Genomic DNA, 23,808 nt, shown 5'->3' on the forward strand with positions numbered 1-23,808 from the left:
TGACTCACCCCATCGGCTGTCCAGTAGTTCCACACCTTGATCTTGGCCAGACGGAAGCTGGGCAGCTGCAGCGTATTACGGAGGATGAAGAAGAGCTGGAGGGGCGGCTGGAAGGGGCACAGCCACGGGGAGGACGTGCTCCTGCCCTGCGGGGCGGGGTGGTGGTGGTTAGGGCCCGTCCGTGCTCCCCAGAGCACTCAGGGGACTCTGACAGGTGCCCCAGCGGCTGGGCAGGGAGCCAGGCCATGGCACCTGCCACCCACTCGCCATCCGCCTGGACCACACCTTAAGAGGGGCCCGGGCACTGACGCTTGTCCCTGGCACACGTGACCTCTGTCCACTGGTGTCCCCCAGACCCACCCTCGAGACTGTATTTGAAACGTGGTGGGGGCTAATGGCCTCGAGGGGGTGCAGGGCCAGCGCTGGGATGGATGGGGAGAGGTGGGCGGGAGGGCGAGGAGACTTGCCTTGGCCCCACGGCCCCTGCGGAACGGAAATGCTTTCAAGCAGAGAACCGGGAGTCTGGCTGCGGCAGTGACTGGGCGGGGCTGTGGCCGCGCCCTGGGCCCCACTGTCCCCACTCAGAGTCTCCAAGCCTCATGCGGACCCCTCGGGCAGCCACCAACCTGGACCCCGCCTTGCAGCCAACCCATCACCCCAGGACCCTCCTCCTGTGGTGGCCCGCAGCTGCTGGGAGATCCTGCCAAGGGCATTGCAGACCCTCACTCCCCCTTTCCTTGAGGCTCTTGTGCCCTCCCCTAGGTGCCTGGGGGCCAGCATCCCCCAAACCCCCAGTGGCCCGCAGTGACCCATCTCCAGCCCCGGCTGGCCCCCCCCACCCCAGGGCCCACGCTCCCAGCACACGCCAGGCGTGCCAGGGGGTGCACAAACCAGCCCCCAGCCCCAGAGGCGATCCTCGCCCCACAATGTCTTGCCAGGAGCCCTGAGGGGATCTGGCCACGGCAGCGCTGTTTGGCTCGTGAATTGTTGACAACGAGAAAAGCACATTTGCTGCCAGCTCTCTGCGCCCGGCCCCCCATTTCTGAGACGTGGAGGTTGAGCCGCTGGGCCCCCCACCCCATGGTCCCGCCCTCGGGACTGCCTGCACCCTCTCTCCCCTCCCCTCGCCTCTACAGCCCCCAGGCTGGTTGGGGGTGGGGGTGGGGGCCTGCTCAGGCACTGAGCAGAGGTGCCGGCCCAAGCCAGTGAGCCACGGGCGGCCACCTCGGGGGCCTGCTCGGGACAGAGGCGGGGGGCGGGGGCTGGCTGAGCTGGGGGCTTGCTGGCCCCCAGGAGAGGCACGGCCCAGGCTCCAGCTGCGGGGAGGACAAAGGTGGCTTGTTCTGGGGACAACGGTGCCTTTCAGGGGGCAGGGGGCCGCCTTTGTTCAGCGGGGGAGACGAGTTCAAGGGGTTCCGCCTCATTCCGGCCAGTTCCTCGGGCTCATAAGAACGAGCCGTGCTCTGGGCAGCGGGGTCAGGTTCTCCCGGCTCCGAGGCCAGCAGACACTCTTGCTCCCAGCCCTGCCAGGGCCCAAGCCAGGTCGTGGGGGCTACAATCCATTTCCTGCAGCGCTGCTGCAGGCAGGCGGGTCCCGGGAAGGCCCAGTGGGCATCGGTGGTCCTAGACAAAGAACAGGGACCCGCAGTGACAGGGCCTCATCTGCACCTCCTAAGTCCCCTTCCCTCTGTCCGTCTCCCAGAGGATGCTCCACGGGGAGTCCCGGAGGCCAGCAACACACGCGCTGGGCAAATGGGCAGGGGCCAGGGAGACAGAAGAGGAGCTGGGGCCCTCTGACGCTGCTCAGCTGACTCCTGGGGCCCTGGACACTGTGCTTGGCCCACTCCTGGGCCCTGGACACTGTGCTCAGCCATTCCGGGACCATGGACACCATGCATGGCCACTCCTGGGCCCTGGACACTGTGCCCAGCCACTCCCTGAGCCCTGAACACTGTGCTCGGTCACTACCTGGGCCCTGGACACTGTGCTCGGCCACTCCTGGGCCCTGGACACTGTGCCCAGACACTCCTGGGCCCTGGACACTGTGCTCAGCAATTCCAGGACCCTGGACATCATGCTTGGCCACTCCTGGGCCCTGGACACTGTGCTCGGTCACTCCCTAGGCACCGGACACTGTGCTCAGCCACTCCCGGGACCCCGAGGCGCCGGGCCTGGCTGACTCCCATCGGGCATGGCCATGCCAGGCCCCGAGAGGCTGCCCTCTGTGTTCCAGCCACAGCCTAGTTGTGCTGGAGTCCCCGCAGAAACAGAAGCCAAGGCCAGTTGCCAGGTGCCCGCGGAGACAGGGAAATGAGGGGGGAGTATGTCCCAGTGTTACCACAAAAAGCTTGAGCCTTTGGGATTTTGGTGCCCATTGGGATGGTGCGAGTCCGTGGCACCCGCCCAGAGCGACCCCTGTGAGGTATCCGGGCCCTGATTCCACCACCCACGGTGGCTGGGGGCTTCCCTGGGGCTCCCCCTCCTCCATCCTCACAGGGGCTGCCACCAGGGAACTGGGGGGCCAGAGCCGTGGGGTGGAGGGGAGGCCCAGGGTGCGCGCGGGAGGGTGCAGGGGGGACGCAGGCATCTACGGCCACGGTGGTGGTGGGGGGCAGCCTGGCCCGGCGGGTGTGAGGAGGCGAGAGGATCCCGAGGGAGCTGGCATGAGGTGTTGGTGGACGGATGGACGGGCCGTGACTGAGCACGCACATGGACGCGGCCTGGCTCAGCCGTGGGTCACCTGCGGGCACCTGTCCTAGGGCTGCCTTCGAGGCTGGGCCCCACTGCAGCCTGGGCTGCCTTGCCCTGCAGGGAGAAGGCTCCAAGGTGAGAGGGAGCCTGTGGACAGAGGCCTCCACCTTCTGGTTCTCAGGCTACCTTCAGCATTGCACGTTTCCGTTCGCCGTTCTCCAGCGTGTGTGCTGGGGCGTGGGAATGCCAGGTGGCCAGGTCGTCCTCCACGCAGCCTTCTGAGGACCCGGCAGGTTTCCCCAAGCCGCTGCGAGGCCCCGGGAGCCCCCATTTCTCCACAAGCTCCCAATGCCAGTTTCCATTTTCTCCTTGTTTTGGCTTCGAGCCATACCGGGGATGCTCAGGGCTGACTCCTGGCCGGGCTTGGGGGAACCTTACGGGGTCCCCAGATCCAGCCCAGGTTGGCCATATGCAAGGCAGGTGCCGGTCCCTGCTGTGTTGTCGCTCCAGCCCCTTTCCCTGAGAACGACAGACATTCTAGCGGGTGTGGTTGCTGGCGGACTGATTTGCTTTTTCTGAGTGACAAATGATGTTGAGTATCTCCTCCCATGCTTGGACACTGGAGTATCTTGTTCATTTGTGTGTCTTCTTTGGAGAAAGAGCTGTCAAAAGTACTTTAGTTTTTGAACATGAGGGCCTTTGCCTTTTTGTTACTGAGTTTCCCTCTCTCTCTCTCTCTCTCTCCTTTCTTTCTAGTTTATGGTTTCCTGCATAAACCATCCCAGCGCCAACCCCCACTAATGTCCATTTCCCTCCATCATTGTACCAGTGTCCCCCCACATCCCATCCACGCCCCATTTCCCCTGTGGTACCTTGCTACGGAAGACCAGTTCTCAGTTTCTGCTGCCTTTGGGCATCTGTTAAACAGTTCATTTATTCCTTATTTTCTTTTGATTTGATTACTGGGAAGGGACACCCAATAGTGTGTGGGGGCTATTCCCGGCTCTGTGCTTTAGGGATCCCACCTGGCCATGTTTAGGAGACCGTCGTGTAGTGCTCAGGACAAACCTGAGGCTCCCACATGCAAAGCCTGCACTTGGCCTTTGAGCTCTCTGCCCCTCCCCCCCGCCCCAAGTTCTCGTCTTTATAGGATACTGAACCCTTATCAAGTACATAATTTGCAAATATTTTCTAGCATTGTTTTCTTTTCACTGTTCTTGATAGTGTCCTCTAAAGCGAAAACAAACAAACAAACAACAACAACAACAAAAAACCTTGTTCAATTTTTGTTGAAGTCTGATTTGCTGATTTTATCTTGTGTTGCTCATACTTTGGGTGTCCTAAGATTCCTCTGACAAATCCAGGGTATGAAGATGACACTTTTTGTGTGTGTATTATGTTCTTTGATCATGAATTCAAAGAAGGACCTGCTATAGTTCAACGCAGATTTTCCATCTCTCCAGAGTTATTTTTGAATTTTTTGGGGGGAGATCACACCCGGCGATGCTCAAGGGTTACTCCTGGCTCTGCACTCAGGAACTAATCTTGGCAGTGCTTGGGGGGCCATATGGGATGCCAGGGACGGAACCTGGGTGGCTGCGTGCAAGGAAAACGCCCTACCCGCTGTACTATGACTCCAGGAGTTATTTTTGGCAATCTGTCCATTTCAAGCAGGACGTGGGGTTAGTTGGTTCGGCTGTCTGTGGCCCTCGGACCCTTCTGGTGTGTGCCCTGTGGACGTGCCCTTCTAGTCCCTTCAGTCACTAGGATCTTCTTTCCTCTCTTTCTCTTCCTGTCCACCGAGTGGCTTGTTCGCTTCGCTAGTCCTTCCTGGAAGCAGCTTGTGGCGTCACGGGCTTTCCTTTGGTGTTCCATCCTCCTTACTGGTTTAGGACAAAGTAGGGTAACAATTTCCTGTCGACTTATAATTGTTTCCAAATTAGAAGTTCCTAAGAACATGTTGCACTCCTTGTTTGGGGACCCGGCGGTGGCTGTGCCCGGCGATGGAAGACTTTGTGAGGGGGAAGTGGGCAGGCAGTGTGAGCACTGGAGGGCAAGCCCATGCTGGACAAGCCCAGCAGAGAGCCAGGGCGAGAAGCTACCAACGACGCACCAGCCGGGCTACCCACACATCCTGCCCCTCTCCCACCAGAGCAGACAAGCCCACGGGCCGTGGCCAGGCTTTGCGCAGGGGACATGGGAAGTGAGGGCTCCTGCCACGAAGCCCTAAAAAGCTGCTAACATGGGACCAATGCCCCGGCACCGAGGGGAGGGCGCTGGCCTTACAGCTGGGGTTCCCATAAGCCTGCCAGGAGTGACCCCTGAGCGCAGGACCAGGGCCACTAAGTGTGGCCTCCGCTGAGCGTGGCCTTCCCCTCCCCCGTCTCAATGCTGCTAGGGGACCAGGCTCTGTATCTGCTGCTGTTTTCACAGCAGGGTGACTCCTCGCCCCACGCCAGCTCAGACTCAGGTCAGGGGGAGGCCGCAACATCGTCATCAGTGCGGGTTCCTCCCCTTTAGAATGGGGAGGGTCCAGTGCTCTCTGTCCCAGGGAGCCCACGCTCCGAGGAGCCACGAGAGTAAAAACGGCTGATTCTGCAGCCCTCAGGAGAAGCCAGCACCACACTCTCCCTGGACGCGGGCAGCGGAGGCCAGATGCACGGGAGCTGGGCTGACCCTTGGCTGAGCCACTGGTCAGGTGCGAGCGCCAGATGCTCTCGGGCCTGTGTGAGGGGCGGGGTCGGGCTGGGCTCAGAGGACCTGTCTGACGGGCCACGGGCCACAGGAATGGCGAACTCGTGAGAGGACACTCAGAAGCAGCAGGGGGAGGAGTGAGTGGGGTGTGATGGGAAGTCTCCTTGCGGCCTGGCCTGGTTCTGCTGCGCCCAGAGTGGCCACGCGTGAACGGTGCGGCGGAGCGGCCCCGGGGAGCTCAGGTCTCTGTTTGGCTAAGGGAAGGGGCACTCAGCAGGGTGCGGATTGTGGGTCCTGGGCCAGGCTGCGGGTCATGCACTGGGCTCTGAGCTTCCGGCCAGTGACCCGGAGCCAGCCACGCTCCGGGCAGTGCCAACCAGGGGAGAAGCCACCACTGCGGGCCGGGAAGCCTGGCAGAGTAGGAGCCGGGCAGGGCTCAGGGGTGGTCCCTCCCCCCGCCCGCACTCGTCCATCCTGGACGAGACATCCCAGCACACTCACCGCATCATTCCCGGCGGAGTGCCGACTGACCAGCTGGCCCAGGTCCCCGGGCGCGTCCGTGTTCCGGATGTCCACGTCGTGAGGGGACACGTAGAGCTTCGTGTCGCTCTGGTCGAAGAACTCGACCTCCAGGAGCCCCACCCAGGTGGGGTGGCCCCAGTTGGACAGGATCTCCATGGTCACGTAGATGGCGTCCGGTCTCCCGGGGCCCTGGGCCGGAGGGGAGCAGGCCAGTGGTCAGCAGGGACCAGAACACTGAGGAATCCCGGGCTCACACGGCTCCTGCCTTCTTGGCTTCCTGCTCTTTCCCCCGAGGACACAGAAGGACCAGGCCTGCCTGCATACACTCCCGCGTCACTCCAACCAGAGGCTGCACAGGTGCGGTGCTGTATTGGCACCGGGGGCGGCTCCCTGCTGACTGGGCCCCGGGTACGGGCTGCATTGGGAAGCCGTGACCGGACGGCCTGAGAAAGTGACATCTGCAGGAAGGCCTTTAGGAGCCAGCGAGCTCTGTGTGCGTGCGTGCGTGCGTGTGTGTGTGTGTGTGTGTGTGTGTGTGTATTGGGGGGGTTGACCCACCCCGCCCCCAAGAAGGACGGGAAGGATGTTCCCGGTACAAGACCCAGCAGAGGCCTTGTGACAGCCTCTGTGCCCACCCCCTGGACCTGAACTCCAGCTTCTAGGACTGAGAAAGAAACCCCCAGGGTGTCCAGGTCCTGACCGCCTGCCCCGCTGGGTTCTGTCCACTCAGGCCAGCTCCCCATGACGACCCCCAGATGCTCTTTGCTCTGTCGGGCAGCAGGTGCGGACAGTGTCCTGCATGGGGGCCCGGCCCAGTGCACGCGTCCACTCACTCCCTGACTCTCCCTGGCCACGTCTCGAGCTGCCTGATCCTCAGGCCGCCAGCAAATGGGTGCTCCAGGATCCCGGCCTGCACTGCCGACTCTCCCTGGGAACCCTGATCTCCCCTGGGGGGGGGTCGCCTCTCAGCCAGGACATATAGGGGGCTCCCCCTTCCCCAGGAAGGAAGGGGAGGGGCCGGACACGAGATCCCACCTCCGTCTGGGCCCTGGGGGCTGCAAATCAGACTTCTGAGCCAGGACTCTCAGGGTTGCAGCCCCTCTTGGGGGCCCACGTCTTTCTGGGGGGCCTTTGGCAGCCCTATGTTAGGGCCTCAATGACCAGAAGACAGACTGGTGACCACAGCACCAAGTAAGTGCTGCGCGACTCAGTGACCAGGGGTGGGGGGAGGGAGACCCCCCCCATTACCCACAGCCCAGGGCAGCACCCACTGCCCACACGGCATGGTCCTGGCAGCCACGGGCCCCCGGTCCTCTCTACCTGACTCTGGCTGCTGCCCATGTGCTGGGCATTCCTGGGGGACTCTGCCGGGGGTGCTTGTCCCATCTGTGGTGCCGCTTCCCCTGGTCCCAGGGACCCTTCAGGGGACGGTCTGGTGCCCCTGGCCCTCCTGTCCCACTGCTGGTCTCCCGCCGCTGGGCAGTGGGATGGGGAGGCCGGCACCAGATCCCAAGGTAGGTTTCGCCCCAGCCTCACGCTGCCCTTGCCGGTGCCCGAGGTCATCGCCAGAGAGTCGGCTCACTCAGACGTCAGGTGGGACGCAGAGGCTGCTCTGATCTGCATTTCTTGATTACCCGCGAACCTGGGCATTTTCCTATGGGCTCAGGCGCTATTTATACCTCCCGTGGCGTGGACAGGTTTCTCGCCGCCTCGCTGCGCAGCAGGAACGCCTGTGTGTCAGGAAGGCGGGCAGACAGGGCGGGCGCGGCGGGGGACGAGGATGGTGGGCACGCAGCCCCTCGGGAAGGCGTCTGACGGCCCGGGTGGGCGGGGCCGGGCACTTGGAGGGACTCATGCCCAGGCAGAAACCTGAGGGCCGCGGTTCTCACCTCTGGGTCCCTCACGGGCTCCTCGGGGGGTGACACCAGCTGGCCCAGGTGGGCAGGGTCACTCTCGATGGCCTGGAGCACTCTGAGAAGCTTCTGCTGCTGTCTGCAAGGGGGGTCTGGGTCTGAGCCGACAGGGAGGGGCGCCCACCCCGCACCCAACCCCCACAGCACAACTGGGCAGAGGCAGGCAGAGGAAGCGGCCAGCAGCACAGGGGCCTGGGGACCTCTGATGGCCCCCTGGTGACCTCCCAGAGTCTCGGCAGGGAGACTGGGCTCTGAAACCCGAGGGTCACACGCAGCCCACGGTCAGTCTCCAGGCGGCCTCAGGCCCAAGGACGGTTTCCACGGTTAGAAAGGAAGGTGAGAGGGCAAAGGGCAGGGCTGGCCACCAGACCCTCGGGCACCAGCGGAAGGGGTCGGCACAGGTCTCCCAGGTCCACAGGCCACTGTCCCTACGTGCACCCCACACGTGCCTGCCTGAGGCTGAGGACCCCCGGGTCCTGAGACACGCACGAGGAGTCTTGGTGATGAAGGCGCAGCACCGGGGCAGAGAAAGCATTGTCTCACTCTCCTGGCCAGGCCACCGCGGTCAGCCACTCCCAGCTACTCCTGGCCACTTCCGGCCACCCCCAGCCACTTCCCAGCCACTTCCTGGCCACTCCCAGCTACTTCCCAGCCACTTCCCAGCCTGTCTGTTTTCTGGTCTGCAAATCTGTGGACTCAGAGAGGCCGACACTGCCTTTAGCCGTTTGGAGGTTTTCTACACATTCTATGCAAGAAGGTCTGGATGGGGCATGGCGTGGCGTGGACACTGTCCCGGCTTTCTTTGGACGAGCGAGAAAAAGTCCCTTTGCCCTTACTCAGCTGCTGCAGCCCTGGCTGGGGTGGGGGGAGGGGAGGAGAGGTCTCAGGAAAGGGGCTGGCACGTGGGCTGGGGGCACCGACTTCACACGAACCCCAATGGACACAGCCCTGACCAGTGTCCGGGGGAGCTTGGCCAGGCGCCGCTGCAGGCTGGAAACTCGAGGCTCAACCTCCACATCTGCGAGATCAGCAGTTCCCGAAGGCTGGGGGCCAAGCCTTCTGAATAAAACTCGGGGGTCTCTAACACCCGGTGGGATGTGAGTGGGACAGAAGGCTGCGTCTGAACCAGCTCTTGTCGAGAAAAGAAGGTTCAAAGGATGCTCCTTGGAACCCTGTCCCTGAACAGCCGGGAACACATTTGCCACCATCTGCTGAGAGGGAAGGAGCGGTAACCTTGGAGAAGGTTGGAAGGAACTGAACAAGCAAAGAGGCATTTGCCTGAGAGGAAACGAGTTGGATTTGCATTCTGGGGGGTGGGGAGGGGAGCGCGTGGGGCGGGGGTGGAAAATGGTCTGCAGCACGTGGGGTGGAGCAGAGCAGAGCCCCGTGCTGCAAGGACGTGGGGCGGGGGCCGCGCTAGACGCAGCGGGGCTCCGTACCTGCTTTCCAACCGGCCGGCCCTGTCCACGGCCTTGCCGACAGCCTGGGCGCCCCCTGCCGCCTTGGCCGGCTCCTGCGGGCTGGTGGCCGAGGGCACTGCGGGAAGCCACTGAGGAGGAGAAAGGCTGATCAGGTGCGGGAAGTCGGGGGCAGCAGGGAGCGGTCAGCCCGGCAGCGCGGGCATCCCCTGGGGTCTGGGCAGGGAGAAGGGGTCTCAGCTTCACAGGGCCAGGGAGGGGGCCTGTCCCCGGAAACCATCTATCTCTCTGAGGAGCTACGGGAAATCCTCTCTCGTGGAACCCTCTGCCACTCTCCCCAGAACCCCGTTCCGTGGGTCATAGGTGACAGGGGCCCCCCGCAGCACCCTGGGAGCGCCAATGGGCTCTTTGCTGCTAGAATCCTCCAAGCCTTTCCCCCCTTCCTTCTTCATTTAGCGGGAAACGGGCTTCTTACAACACGCTCTCTGCCATGGGCAGTGCTGGGGGCAGGGACTGGGCCAAGCAGGCAGTGCAGAAAAGGCCTGTTGGCTGGCCAAACAGCCGGATGGACAGACTGCGGACCAGGGGACAACAGGGATGGGTAGCACGGAGCCGCTAACTGATGGGGAGCGACGAGCACCCCCCGCCCCGGCCCGTGCTCTTCCCCCACAGCCCCTCCCAAACTTCCTCCTGCTCTCGGCCATGGATCTTGAAGCTTATTAGCTGCTCCTTCCCCAAAAGGGTGCTCCCAGGGGGCTCCCAACTGGCCACGTCTCATCATCCGTGCTCGCCTTGGGGCAGGCCCACCCTCTCTCTGCAGGCCTGAAGCTTGCTGGAGGTGCGGGGTGCTGGCTCCCAGCAGGCTCCCCAAGCCCTGGAGCCTGTGGGCCCATTCCTGTGCATGGCCTTGGCCTGGGGCGTGTGGGCTGTCTTCATGCAGGGCCCGGGGCTAGGGCATGTCCTGTGCATGGCCCTGGCCTGTGCATGGACATTCTGGCCTTCCAGGGCCCAGTGAGCCTCCCTGCTGGGCCCGACCTGCTGAGGAGGATGAAGCATCACTTCCTTCCCCAGGGCGCTGGCACGCTGTCTCGAGGGGACATGGGACTTGGCCCCGGGGGTGCTGGCAACTGCATGTCACCGGGCCTGAGTCACACAGCCTAGGTTCCCCCGCCTGCCCCTCCCCCACCCCCCCGGCCAAGGACCCCGGGCCTTAGGGGGAAAACGCTCTGCAGACGCGCTGCGGAGAGCAAGCGAGGGGCTGTGCGGACCCCTCGGGCCGTTACCCACCTCGCCCATCTCTCCCTTGTCCATTTGCAGACCACTCCACGGGCGGGCAGCAGGTCCGTCTGCAGCCTGCAATGAGATCACAGTGGCCCAGGCATGCTCCTCCCCGCAGACAGAGCCCAGGGGCAGATGGGGCTCAGGGCAGCCCCGCCACTGAGGCTGGAAGAGGCTGGCGGGGGCGGGTGGTGGAGGAGTGGGGGGGGGGATGACAGGTGTGGGCACCACCCCAGGGGGCACCATTGGAATGTGGCATCTCTCCCAGCTCTGTCCAGACCCACCTGTCTGCGGGAAGCTGTGAGCTGCATGGGGAGGGGAAGGGCTTAGGGGGGCGCCAGGGAGCCCCCTCTTGAGAAAGGGCAAGAGCTCTGCCCACGACTCGCCCTTCAGCCTCTCTGGGCAGCTCAGGGCTCCAGGGGAGGGCGGGGGCAACCCACTATAGGGAAGTTTCTAGAACACTGCAGGGGACGGTGGGGGCAGACCCCTGCCTGCAGGGAGGCATCCGGAATGGGGAAGCCGACCGGGGACAGTGAGTGCCACAGAGGCCCAAAGGAGTCCGGCTGGGAGGGAAGAGGGAAGAGATCAGAGCACCTGCTCGCTGGGCTGTAGCCCTGGGGGCTGGTGCCCGGGAAGGTCTCCGCATCCCTGACCCTGGCGGGCTGTGACACGGCTGCGTGGCGCTCACCTGTGCGTGCTGTGGGCTAGCCTTCCTGCCCCGCAGCGCCTCCTGTAGCGCTTCATTCTCCACCTGGATGGCCCTGAGCACCGCCGAGGCATCCTCCTCCCGGTCCTCCGCCGCCAGCACGGGCTTTCGGGTGGCTGAGAGGGGTCTCTCCCACCGGCTTCCGGGTCCTGGGCAAGGGGGTGGGGGGGGGGGGCTGAGATGGATTTTTGGGAAGCAGCACGGAAGCCGCCGCAGGCCTAAGCTGAAGAACCTTCTCTGAGATCAACTGGCCTGAATTCTCCAGAGAAGCCGAGGTCATCGCAGGTGAAGGGCGGCAGGGAAGGTTCCGGAGGAAAGGAGCCCGACCCCTGCGGTGACACAGCAGGCCCCAGCTCAGCCCCCAGCTCAGGGCCTAGGGCCTGATGGAGGAAGGCAAGTAGGGGAGTTCCCGCCCTCCGGGCAACGGCAACACATTTCCTGGGAAACAGTGATATCAGTCACCCTGAAGTTGCAAAAAGCCAACTTTGCAGAAAACAGGAACTAAAGCCTCCGAAGACTTTCACCTGGACAGCAACAGTCCCCCGAGAAGGCAGGACCCCCACTCCGACAGAAGCGCCAGGAGAAACAGAAGGCCAGGAAAGGAACTGCAAAGACCATCACCACCCCCAACCCTGCCCCCCTTGGCAACCTCCTTAGCAACGGACTTTTACTTAGGTACAAGCCCCACGTGGGGGCGGCTCGGAAAAACCCTATAAAGGCCACCTTGAACAAAGCAGGGCGCGCAGATGCTGCCCGAGCCCATGTGCTGCTTGCGCCCACGTGGCCGAGAACACGCGGTGCCTGAGCACATGTCGCCTGCATCTCCCCTCTGAGATGTGGACTTGCCTATCTAACGTTGGGGTGTGTGTAGGGGCTCTCTCCGCCCTTGGAGAAGCTGAGCTCTCCCCTGAGGCCTTACTCTCCCACTTTTTCTCCCTCCTTCCCCTTCCTAAAAACCTCCAAATAAAATCTGCTTTTACTTCACTGCCCGTCTGTTCCTGAAATTCTTTTCTGCGAGGCAAGACAAGAACCAGTAACCCTGGGCCCTGGGGAGGCAGAGGTGGATTGGGAGGAAGTGACCCTTCTCCCCACTTCACCTAAGCCACCGTGGGGCCCACCGACATGGGACCCTGTGGCCACCACGCCCAGCAGATATCCTCGGTCTGAGGAAATCCAGTGGGGGCAAGGGCGAGGCCCCCAGTTCCTGGCCTCCAGTCACGAGACCTTCTGTGCCACAACCGGGAGCGTCCAGAGAAAGGGACAGCAAAAACACCAAGTACTTTGAGGTTTGAATCTCATGAGTGAAGAGACAGGGACAGGTCCCAGGACCTGGGGCCACGCACCGCGGGCTCAGCTCCCAGCAACCCTCAGTTCCTGCCCGGTAAGTTCCTGAGGCCGCCAGCACCACGGGGGGTTCGGGCTTTGGGGGTCAGGGGGTCGGGGGCCAGGGGGCCAGGAGTCGGGGGGCTGGGGGTCGGGCCTGGGCAGGAGTGCATCTTCCCCTCTTGCCAGGAGCCCTGGTTTGGCTGAGACTCGCCGGCGGGCGCCCTGGCCTGAGCACCAGTGGGACCCTCAAATAAAATCAAATTTAAAGACCCCTTAAAAGCTGTCAAAGGATGTGATGTGCTAGAGCACCCAGCGAGACAGCTGCAGAGACTCCGGCATGCCCGCCAGGCAGGGCACTACGCAGGCCTGGAGAGAAAGGCTCACCCCGACAGCAGTGGGCGGGTTCATGCCCGGGACATGGGTGGGCAGGGGGAGACGGCTGAGGGGGCGAGCAGCACCCTCGGGGGCTTGTGTTTGCTTCTTCCCATACACGGAAAAACCCTTCATTTCCCACAAAACTGCTCAAAGCCAGGAGGATCTCACCTAGTGAGCGGTATCCCCTTGGCAAACAGGGACCGCGAGCCCCTCGCCAGTCTCTGCTCTCCACGTGGGCAGAGTGACCAGAGACCTGGGCTGCACCGGGTGAAGACACAGTGGACAGGACTCAGGGCAGCAGGGGTTAAGAGGGCAGGAGGGGGATGCGGGTGCAGGGGGCTGCGCGGGCTTGGCAGAGGCCTGGGGGCAGGGGAGGGACGGGGAGGAACATAGGAGAGAGGACGTGTGGGCAGCAGAGGCCTGGGAGAGGGGAGAGGGCAGTGGGCTGGGGGCAGCACAGGTCTGGCTGGACTAAGGCTCAGCGGGGTGCGATGAGCAATGCAAGGCCAGGGAGTGTCCAACGGCTGCTCCTCTCAGTGCTTGGGGGGGCAGGATCTGACCAGTGTGGGCACCCGGAAAAGACAGAAGTGGGGCAATGCCTGGGCGAGGGCAGAGAGAGATGGCGGGGACTGCCCAGGTGAGGGAGGCAGATGGCGGGGGCAGTGCCCAGGTAAGGGGAGACAGAATGTGGAGGCAGTGCCCAGGTAAGAGCAATGCCATGGTTCGGGTGGGACATAGGCCGTGGTCAGTCTGGCAGGAAACAGGGTGAGAGAAAGGGGTCCTGAGAATGACTTCTGGGATTCTGGCCCCTGAGGAAGTGGATCCCACCTCAAGGAAGTGTATCCCACCCGAGATCCCCGCTGAGAGTGAGGGGCTGCAGGCTGAGCAGGTGTGCACACAAGCCTCGCAGCTGTGTGGGTTGGGGCAGGCAAGTGCACATGTACACACACACACACACACACACACACATACACAGCACACAGGCGTATACATATACATATACACACGGGCATACACACATACACACAAGGGCATACACATATATACGCACACACATAGAGACACAGCGTACATCTATACATACACACACGAGCATACATGTATACACGCACACACGCACATACACATAAGCACACTGTGAGGTTTGGGGATGACGAGGTCCACATGAGAAGTCAGTGTGGGGACCCCTGTCACCCCATGGGCTGGTCTGTGGGCGCCCCCAGCTCTGTGCCCACCCACCCTGGTGCAAGGCCTGCTGGGGACCCTGTGAGCCTGCACCTCAGCTGCACAACGGCCCTTCCTGCCTCTGCTCCCATTACAGTGCTCCTTCAGAATGAGCTGTGAGTCGCTGCACCAAGCACGCCTAGGTGGGAGTGAAGGAAACGGACTCAGCCGCCCTCCAGTGAGGCCACACAGGGGCTAGATGGAGACCGGGAGACTGGGCTAAAGCCAGGGTCTCAGGAGAGGGCTGAGAGGTGGCCCTGAGTCGGGGGCGAGCAGGGAAACTGCCCGTGTGCCCCGTGCCGTGCCACTTGGCCACCGAGTGCGCCAACCCCAGCAGCAGCACCGATGGGGAAGGAAAAAAAAAAAGGAAAAAAAAAAAAGGAAAGGAATGTGCAAGAAGAAACGTCCAAACAGGTCGTGGAGAGGCACAAGGGAAAGGGGCGGGTGGGAAGGAGAAGGAACAACGGGGGCCCACGTGAGGGAAGTGCCCCCCACCCTGCACCCCGCTCCAACTCCACAAGCAGCTGTCGGCCTCGAGACGGAGCAGAGAGAGCCACCGAGTCAGGGCGACAGGTGGCTGGGCACGGCCAGGCGCTCGGACACAGGAAGGTTAACTGTGCGGAAGAAGACGCCGACGAATACGGGCTGCAGAGAAGAAGGATGATGATGTCACAAGGGAGAATGGAAACGCTCAGTGGTAATCGCGCTGGGGCCGGGAGGGGGCCAGCGGCGTCGGCAGCGTGGGGCTGCACGGCCCCTCCGCCAATTGAGAAGCCGCAAACATGCTCATTTAAAACGGAGCCACTAATAAGTCAAGAACGCATTCCGCAATCTCTGGTAATGAGTAAAGGAATAATGAGAGAATATATAACTAACTAGCTAATGGGGGGGGGGGTGGAGAAGAAGAATATAAAGCAATCAGTCCGAAGGGGGGCCGGGAAGGAGAGAGGGAGGAACATAAAACAGGCAGCACGCATAAAAAGCAAACAACACGAGCGTAGATTTAAACTCAAATAGATCAGCAATTACATTAAACGTAAATGGACTAAATGTGACCATTAAAACACAGAGATTGTTAAGAGGATAAAAATAAAACCCAATTACAGGCTGCTTACCCGATAACAAACAAACAGACCAAGGGAAAATAAAAAAAAAGCAAGGAGGCCAGGAGTATCAAAGAGGAAGCGGGGAGATGGCAGCCGGGAGCAGGAGCCAACGGAAAGGAGGCAGCGACGGGGCAGGGCCCAGCGCGGCCGTGCCAGGCTCGGTTCACGGGCAGAGACAGGGCGGCTGGCTCTCGGGGGACCCCAGTCACGCAACCGGGGAGCATCTCTGCCCCGGGTCCCCCCGAGGTGGGGGGGGGCGCCTCGGTGCAGCATCCCAGCAGGGCTGAGGTTCAGACTCGGCACGTTTCTGGTGCTGGGAAACGCGTTCCCCCAAGATGATGGTCAGCGGCTGAGGCCAGGAGGAAGGCTGCTCTCGATGCCCGGTCAGGGGCTCTGCCCAGCTGCGCTTCTGCAACCCGAAGAGGCCCGACCCTAGGCAACTCGTGGCTGTGCTGAGGCTCTCTGGGACCCGGCTTCAGGGAGAGAAGGCGGCGGCGAGGCGAAGGCTTGCAACCTTCCTCGCTGCCTCATGTGGGGGAGCCGGTATTGGATGGCTGGCCGCTGACCTCGGCGGGACTGACTTCGGGGAAGTCGCAGGGGCGGGGCACATGCCTCTCGGCGGGAAGCCAGTGGAGGCACTGCCCGGGGGCCCGGCAAGCCCAGGACCCCCGACTCCATGACTTTTCTAGCGGCAGCTCTCTGCCCCTCCGCCCCATCCTCTCTTGTGTCCGTCAGTCTGACCACCTCGTGTGCCATGGACAAAGGCAGGCCTCTAGGCCATGGGGTGAGAGTCGGGGGGAGCGCAGAACCCCCAGGGGCGCTGCCCTGGAAATGGGGGGCGGGGCTCAGCAGTCGACCAGGGACACAGGACACAGGACACAGGACACAGGACACAGGAGTGAAGTGTGACCGTTGCAGGGTCTGGGGCAGGAGTAAGGCCCGGACTCCAGGCCCCATGGCTCCGCCGGAAGGAGGTGGTCCTCGGGATGGTCCTCGGGGCCCAAGGGGAGTGGCTCCCACCACCCTCACCACCCCTGCTCGAAGCCCCCGCAGCAGCCCACCTGCCTGCCTGGTGCCCAGCCCTGGGAGGCGGCATAGCTGGGGGGCGCCGAGCTCTCTCGCCCCCCACAAGCTCATCCTCAGCACGGCCCCCCAGATCCCCCCAGCCAGGTGGAGCTCCCCGTGGACTTGTTCAGGGCGGCAGCCTTTCCTGCCCTCCCTGGGAACACCGTGCAGAAAAGTTGCGCGGTTCTGAGTCTCGGTCTCCCGGCGTCTCCCAGGGGTCACGTTGACACAGCACAGAGCAAACCCGGGCAAGTAAGTGGTGGCGACTGCTGACTGCTGCCATTTCTCCCTCCTCCTGGCCCTGCCCTGAGCTGCAGGGTCCCCTGCAGTGAGTCTCAGACCCTGACCTGCGGCGAGTCTCAGACCCTGACCTCTAACCCTCCTTTTTATTTCTTTCCAACAGATTTTATTTGGAGGTTTTAAAAAATTTATTTATTTATTTATTTATTTGCTTTTTACTTTTTGGGTCACACCCGGCAATGCTCAGGGATTACTCCTGGCTCTGCACTCAGGAGTTACTCCTGGTGGTGCTCAGGGGATCATACTGGGAATCGAACCTGGGTCGGTTGCGTACAAGGCAAACTCCTTCCCCACTGGGCTATTGCTCCAGCCCCACCTCTAACCCTTTGACTTCTAACCTCCAACAGGGCTGGAGCAGGGCGGCAAGGGCTGGTTTCCCCCATGGGACTCCCGCCTCTCCCGGCAGGAAAAAGTCCCTCTGGTTCCCTGAGGAGGAGCCTGGAGGTGGGGTGGCCCGGAGGGCTGGACGGCCGGACTCCAGCAGGTTCCTGGTCATAGAAATCAGAAGGAGGTGCCCCCCAGCCCCCAAGTAACAGCAGCCCCTAGCACCAGGCCTCCCCCCTGTCACTTTCCTCTGCTTGAGTCACCCGGGCTGGGCCTTCTTCCCTCCCACTGACAGGGGTGTCACAGAACAGAGCTCAGAGTCTAGGCCCAAGGATCCTATATGTCTCTGGACCTGGATAGTTCTGGATCTCGGTAACAGGCTCAGGTCTCATGAGAGCAGCAGACACCAGCTCCTCGGCAGTGCTCCCCAGGCTGTACTCCCTGGGCAGTGCTCCCCAGGGAACCAAGCACACGGGCACACGGTACCTGAGAAAGGCTCCCGACATGCTCATTTCAGACCAAAGACCAGGATAAGGCAAATGCTCAATCATCATCGTATCTTGGCCAAGGAAGCTTTAGGAAATGGCCCTAATGGTTCCCTTGTGTGCCCACAGGACCGGGAGCCCAGGGGCTTGGCCAGACCATGCGGTGGATGCTGCTGAGAGGCTGGAGGAAAGCAGAGTGTGCGCGAAAGGTGGATAAGCCTCTGGGCCCAGCCCTGAGAGGGGAAAGGCCAGCTCCACCCCGCCAGCCCGGCTGCATCGGTCCTGCCTGCCATGCCACCCTCACTGGGAGACTGGTCCCTCCTGTGGCCCATCCTGCGGCCCATCCTGATGTGGCCGTGACACGGCAGGGTCAGGGCGTTTACGGGGCCCCTCTGTGCTCTCCCCACGCCCTTGGTTTCCCTGACCGGGACTCTCTCAGTGAACCCCCATCTCCTGCCCCACCCGTCCCGGTCTCTGCCTACATTTCCGAGGAAACATCCCGCTGAGTGCGTGGGGTGAACACAGTATGAATTCCCTGCTCTGCCTCCGCGCTGGGCCCCGCCGGGAAGGGAAGAGCGAGCCGGGCTGTGCGAGTAAATCCTGCTCCTACAGCTTTACGAGCGAGTACTGGGGCCTTCCAGACGACTGGGCCAAAATTCCTCAACAACTGACAGTGGATGTGTCAGACTCCATCTGTGCATGAGCCGATTCCCTGTTAGCTCAGAATCCCTCCCCCTCCACGCCCCCCCACATGCACGCACATACATGTATGGACACACACATGCATGCACACACATGGACAGGCACACACACACGGATACCTATGCATGTACACACGTACATAAATATGTAAAGGCACAATGAGCACCTATACATGCACACATGCACACACGTCCATGGGTATGCACACACACGCACAACTACCTATGTAGGCATGCACACACACAGACACACATGCACACACATGTACAGGCTCACACAAGCACCTACGCATGCACACATGTACATACACGCATGTGTATGGGCACAGGCACACGTGAGCACCTATGCACGCACACAAGTACACGTATGTGCAGGCACTTGCAGCACACGTGAGTCCCTACACACGCACATGTGCACGCACACACACATGCACACACATCTCCCCTTGGTGGTCTTCTACTGCGGGCTCTCAGGCCTTGGAGACAAGGGCGATGGGATGAGATCGTGCCCACCACGCGCCCCCGGCCTCTTACTTGAGCACGGCTTCTCCTGGTCCGGGAGCACCGAGGGTGCCACTGGGTGCAGGTTCGGCTCCGACTTGCTGGGAAGGAAGACCTCGGCGTTCTCCTTCCGCTTGGCGGACAGGATCCTCTCCTTGCGAGCACCTGTGGCGAGAGAGCTGCTCTTCAGAAGCCAAGCCCCGAGGGCCGGGCGGAGCCGGGACATTCTCTCCTCGGGCTCACGCTCTCATTCATGCAAATATCTGCCAACCCCTCGTCAGGCACCATCAGTTCGGGATTAGAGACGCGTGACATGCAGACAACAAAACGGGCTGGCCAAGCACCCGGCTCGGTCATTGAGTGAAACGCTCCAGGACACACAGATTTCCAAATTTCTGAACACAGGGGCAAATCTTTACAAACAATGGGGTGGGGGTTGTGACGTAAGTCAACAGGCCACAACAGGAGACACATCGGAGCTGAAGAGGCCTGTGCAATGCAGGGTCATCTTCGAAGTGCCCACAGCCCAGCCTGTGTTGGGGAGGGGGGGACAGGAAAGCAGGCAGGAGCAGGGAGGCCGGGCGCTGTGCCCCCCAGGGTCATGGAGGACACGGCCAGTGTGTGCGTGGGGCCCGAGCCAGGCAGTAAGACCCAGGGACGTGAAGTGTCCGAGCTGTGACAGCTGGGGGAGGAGGGGGCCACGCAGCAGGTGTGAGGCTGGGCGGGCACTCGGAGGGTGCCAGACAGAGAAGGGCCCAGGCCACGCTTCAGAGCCAAGAGCGTGTCTGCGCCACCATGGCACCGGAGGTGACTCCAGATGGCACCTGGGCTGGCGCTTCTTAAGCTATTATACACAGCCACGTGCACCGAGAGCACATCACTGGCTACTCAGGCTCTTGACTGTCACTGCTGGAGACACTCCCAGAATTGCAAAAGGAAAAAGGAGAAAGAGTGTGGGGAGGGAGGAGAGAGAGAGGGATGGAGGGGAGGAACAGAACAGACGGCAAGGAAGAAAGGGAAGGAGGAAGGGAGGAAGAAATTTATATATTTTTAAATTGGGGGGGGGGGCGTCACACCTGGCTCCAGAAGGAACTATTTTAAATAACATTTCAACCATGGTGCCAGTGGTTGGTGAAGAAACAGCAAGAAATGTGGAAGCTTGCACATGGGTCAAGTTCGGGGAAAGGTTCTAGGGCTCTTTAAGAGCTGGAGAAGCGGCAGCCAGGAACTCCAGGCGAGAAAGCAATCCTGGGACTGCAAGGAGGCAGCGTGAAGGGAAAAGGCCTCTGCAGGGAGAGGAGAGGGCCTCCGATCTGTGAAGATGGGAGCTCACGATCTGTGAAGATGGGGGCCCTTGAGTCTGTGTAGACGGGGACTCAAGGTCTCTAAAGACAGGGGGCCAAGGGATCTCAGCCTGGGAAGGCAGCGGCACTTCCAAGCATAGTGTGAGAATGCCTGCAGCCCGGGGAAGTTTCTCTGCCGTCCTGCGGCGGTTCCCCAGCTGCTGCCACTAACAGGGACCCGTGGGAGAGTGAGGGCTGCCTCCTGTCCAGTGAGCCTGGAGACACAAGTGACCAGCAGCGTGGCGCCCCGAGCACAAACACAGTGCCGCGTTCCCCAGCACTCTGGGGCAGACGAGACGCAGGATGGTGACCTTACACCCCAAATGAAACGATGTTGGCATCTGGATCTCAGGAAGCCGCGGGCTCTTTAGAAGGCAAAGGGACTAGGACTGGACGGCTCAGAGCTGCCCTGGGAGCCTGAGTGAGCCATGGAGCACCACGAGGCCCTCAGAGAAGAGCAGGGCAGTGTTCAATGTGGGGGGGGGGGGGGGGAGAGGGGGCACTCAGGAGACAGAGAGCGGGGCTCACTGTGGTGTACAGAGTGGGGTTCACTGAGGTAAAAGTGGGAGTTCACTGAGGTGTATGGGGAGTGAGGCTCACTGAGGTGAGAGGCTCACTGAGGTAAGAGTGGGGTTCACTGAGGTGAGAATGAAGCTCACTGAGATGAGAGTGGGGGGTTTACTGAGGTAAGAATAGGAGTTCACTGAGGTGTACAGAGAGGGGGTTTCACTAAGGTGGGGTTCACTGACGTGAAAGTGAGGCTCACTGAGGTGAGAGTGGGGAGTACCCTGAGGTAAGAGTAGGAGTTCACTGAGGTGTATTGAGAGTGGGGATTCACTGAGGTGAGAGGCTCACTAAAGTAGGAGTGGGGTTCACTGAGGTAAGAGAAGGGTACACTGAGGCAAGAGTGGGGTTCACTGAGGTGAGAGTGAGGCTCACTAAGGTGAGAGTGGGGGATTCACTGAGGTAAGAGTAGGGGTTCAGTGAGATATAGGGAGAGTGGAGATTCAGTGAGGTGAGAGGCTCACTGAGGTAAGAATAGGGCTCACTGAGGCAAGTGGGGTTCACTGAGGTGAGAGTAAGGCTCACTGAGGTGTGTAGAGTGTGGGGCTCACTGAAGTTAGAGTGAACTTCACTGAGTGGGGCTCAGTGATGTGAGAATGGGGTTCACTGAGGTGAGACTGGGGCTCACTGAAGAGAGAGCAAGGTTCAGTGTGTTGGTTGGAGTGTGGGGTTCACCGTGGTACATAATGGGGTTTACTGGCTCATGCTGACAACACACCGGCTGATCTGCCTCCCTGTGGTGCAGGGTCCCCAAAAGCTGAATTCCAGGCACCCCTGAGCATGCGGGCCCTGCAAGGCGCAGAGACCCCCCCCGTGCGGCTATCCATGGGACGGAGCTCACCCGTGGAAGCTGGGTTGAATTCCAGCATCACGAGGGAGTCGGGGCCCGGGGGAGGGCGTCTCTCTGTCTCGGGGTCTTCTGCCAACTCCTGCACCCGGTCCCCACTGAAGAGCGCGGGGACGTCCCCGGGCTGGTCCTCCGGCTCAGGCTCTGAGAACACGTCCTCCTCGATGGAGTCGTACTCGTCACTACTGGGACCGTCCTGTGGCTCCCGCTGCAGATCGACACTCAGCTCCAGGCTTTTCCTCAGTTCCTGCGGAGCACCAGAAGAGAGGCGGAAACATCACATACGGGACTTGGAGAAAATCCGGCTGACGGAGGTGGCACGGGTGGCCCCCGGCAGGGCGGCCAACCCCCCCCCCCCCACACACACACACACACTGTGAGGAGCAGCGTGAGAGACTGAGTCAGACCCACTTTGCTTCGCATTCCCGGCACGACATGAGACTCTCCAGCACCAGACGCGAGCGTGAGAACTCAGCCCCGTCCCAACACCCCCGCCCGGAGTGAGCCTGAGGAGGCAGCGCCCACAGGCTCTGCGCCAGTCCCACGGAACGCCTCCCACTCCCACTTCCGATGCCACCTGCAAGCTCAGGGTGTCGCCGGGCTCCTGGCCCAGGGGCTCTCAGTCAGGGTCCCGGGGCGCCTTCCTGGGCTCGGGCAGCCCCCGGTTCTCGGGGAAACTGCTTCCTCACTTGGTACACAAAGGACACCACAGGCCATGAGTCGAGAAACAGGGCCAGGTGCCAATGGGGAGTCTGGGGCTGGGCGCCAGGCACCCATTGACTCTGGTCAGACAGCCGTCCAGCAGTTGGGCTCTGAGGCGCCGCCCCGCTGCGTGCTGAGTCACTTGTCGCCAATGGCCCTCCCTGGCAGTCGGGGTGTGGAACTTAGAGCTCCAGCCCTCCCACCACAAAAATGGTCCCTCCTCACTGACCAGTCCCCCACGTTCCCTCACGCCACCTGAAGGTGCCTTGGCCCGGGTGTCCTGAGAATCTGCATTTGTTGGTTTGTCTTTGGGCTACACCTGGCAGTGCTCAGGGCTTACTCCTGGCCCTGTGCTCAGGGATCACCACTGGTGGGCTCAGGGGGCCCATATGTGATACCGGGGATCATACTTGGGTATCCCCTAGGTGGGTGGGTGCAAGGGCAGGCACCCTCCCCGCTGGGCTATCACTCTGGGCCTGGGAATCTGCATTTCTAACAGGGCGGTGCTGCTACTGCAGGGGATCAGGTCCAGCTAAGCACTTCCAGGCCCCACAGGATCCTGGGGGTCCTGGGACCCCAGAGAGAAGTCAGGGTGCTGAGCCCGTCTGTCATCGTCTGCTCATCCTTCCAAGGCAAGGGCCTGTCTCTGTGAGACTATAGAGTTCTATAGAGTTCGTCTTCTTTTTCTTTTTCTTTTTTTTTTTTTTGCTCTTTGGGTCACATCCGGCGATGTTCCTGGCTCTGCACTCAGGAATTGCTCCTGGTGGTGCTCAGGGGACCATATGGGATGCTGGGAATCGAACCCGGGTTGGCCACGTGCAAGGCAAACACCCTGCCCGCTGTGCTATTGCTTCAGCCTGAGACTGGAGTTCTTAGGGGCAAACTGAGGGTGAAACCAGACCCTTGGAAGGGAAGCGCAGCGTGACTACATTCTCAGGGGGCTGAGACGGTGTGAACTGGGGTTACTACCAAACCAGCCCTGTATGCCACAGAGTGTGTGAAAACGAGATGCATTCAGGAGCAGTTGACAATCAATGCAGAAAGCAAACAGTCACTGTGGCAACCTGAAGAAAGACACCCCACCCCACCCCACCCCACCCCACCTTCCGGCCCCAGATGTCCCAGTGACCTTGCTAGGAAGCAAAAAAAAAAAAAAAAACTGACCACAGAACCAGGGAGTGGTTGCCTGCGAAGGTGCTGGGAGGGAGGGTGGGCTGGAGACCAGGAGTGGGGACGTGGCTGTGTCCCGCGCTTTGGGGTGCCGTGAAACTCGGAAGTCTGATTCTACAGATTTCACTCGAGAGCTTTCCAAGAAAAGTGCTGAAGGCACAGGCTGGAATCTTCCTGCTTTACAGACAGACGGGGGGAAGGACCCCGGCGAATTCACAGTCTACCCAGGAGGCCCCAAATGAGGGGACTGTCAGACAAAGGAGCTTCGGTGGGGAACCCAGGGCACGGCGCAAGGCTCTTTGCTAGACCTTCAGAGGGATCGCAGCCCACCGAGAGTTCTACTGTGCTCAGGGTCCCTTTGAAAAGCTCCGACACGTGACTCACGGAGCCCCTCAAACACCCCAGCAGGGGCACCGAGGAGGGCTGAAGGGGATGCTCTAAAAATGGGGGCCCCAGTTTGCTTCCGGGAATCACATGATTGCCCAGAGCACTGTGCCAGGAGTAGCTCCCCTCACCCCCCTCCGACTCCATTTTAGCAGAACCTAGAAGTAGA

General features: G+C 61.4%; 1 protein-coding gene across 1 annotated transcript in view; it reads right to left on the minus strand.

Moving 5' to 3' along the window:
* Window positions 1–23,808, minus strand: part of KATNIP (katanin interacting protein) — a 107,503-nt gene that overhangs the window by 21,571 nt on the left and 62,124 nt on the right. The window contains exons 8-15 of the mRNA XM_056138799.1: window positions 21,378–21,630; window positions 18,663–18,794; window positions 11,205–11,371; window positions 10,526–10,591; window positions 9,260–9,369; window positions 7,797–7,899; window positions 5,887–6,096; window positions 9–146 (exon numbers count right to left, since the gene is read on the minus strand). Of these exons, the coding sequence (XP_055994774.1) occupies window positions 9–146; window positions 5,887–6,096; window positions 7,797–7,899; window positions 9,260–9,369; window positions 10,526–10,591; window positions 11,205–11,371; window positions 18,663–18,794; window positions 21,378–21,630 (1,179 nt within the window). The remainder of the gene's footprint in view (window positions 1–8; window positions 147–5,886; window positions 6,097–7,796; window positions 7,900–9,259; window positions 9,370–10,525; window positions 10,592–11,204; window positions 11,372–18,662; window positions 18,795–21,377; window positions 21,631–23,808) is intronic.

Source organism: Sorex fumeus, unplaced genomic scaffold (assembly GCF_029834395.1).
Source record: "Sorex fumeus unplaced genomic scaffold, SorFum_2.1 ptg000130l, whole genome shotgun sequence".
Taxonomy (NCBI): domain Eukaryota; kingdom Metazoa; phylum Chordata; class Mammalia; order Eulipotyphla; family Soricidae; genus Sorex; species Sorex fumeus.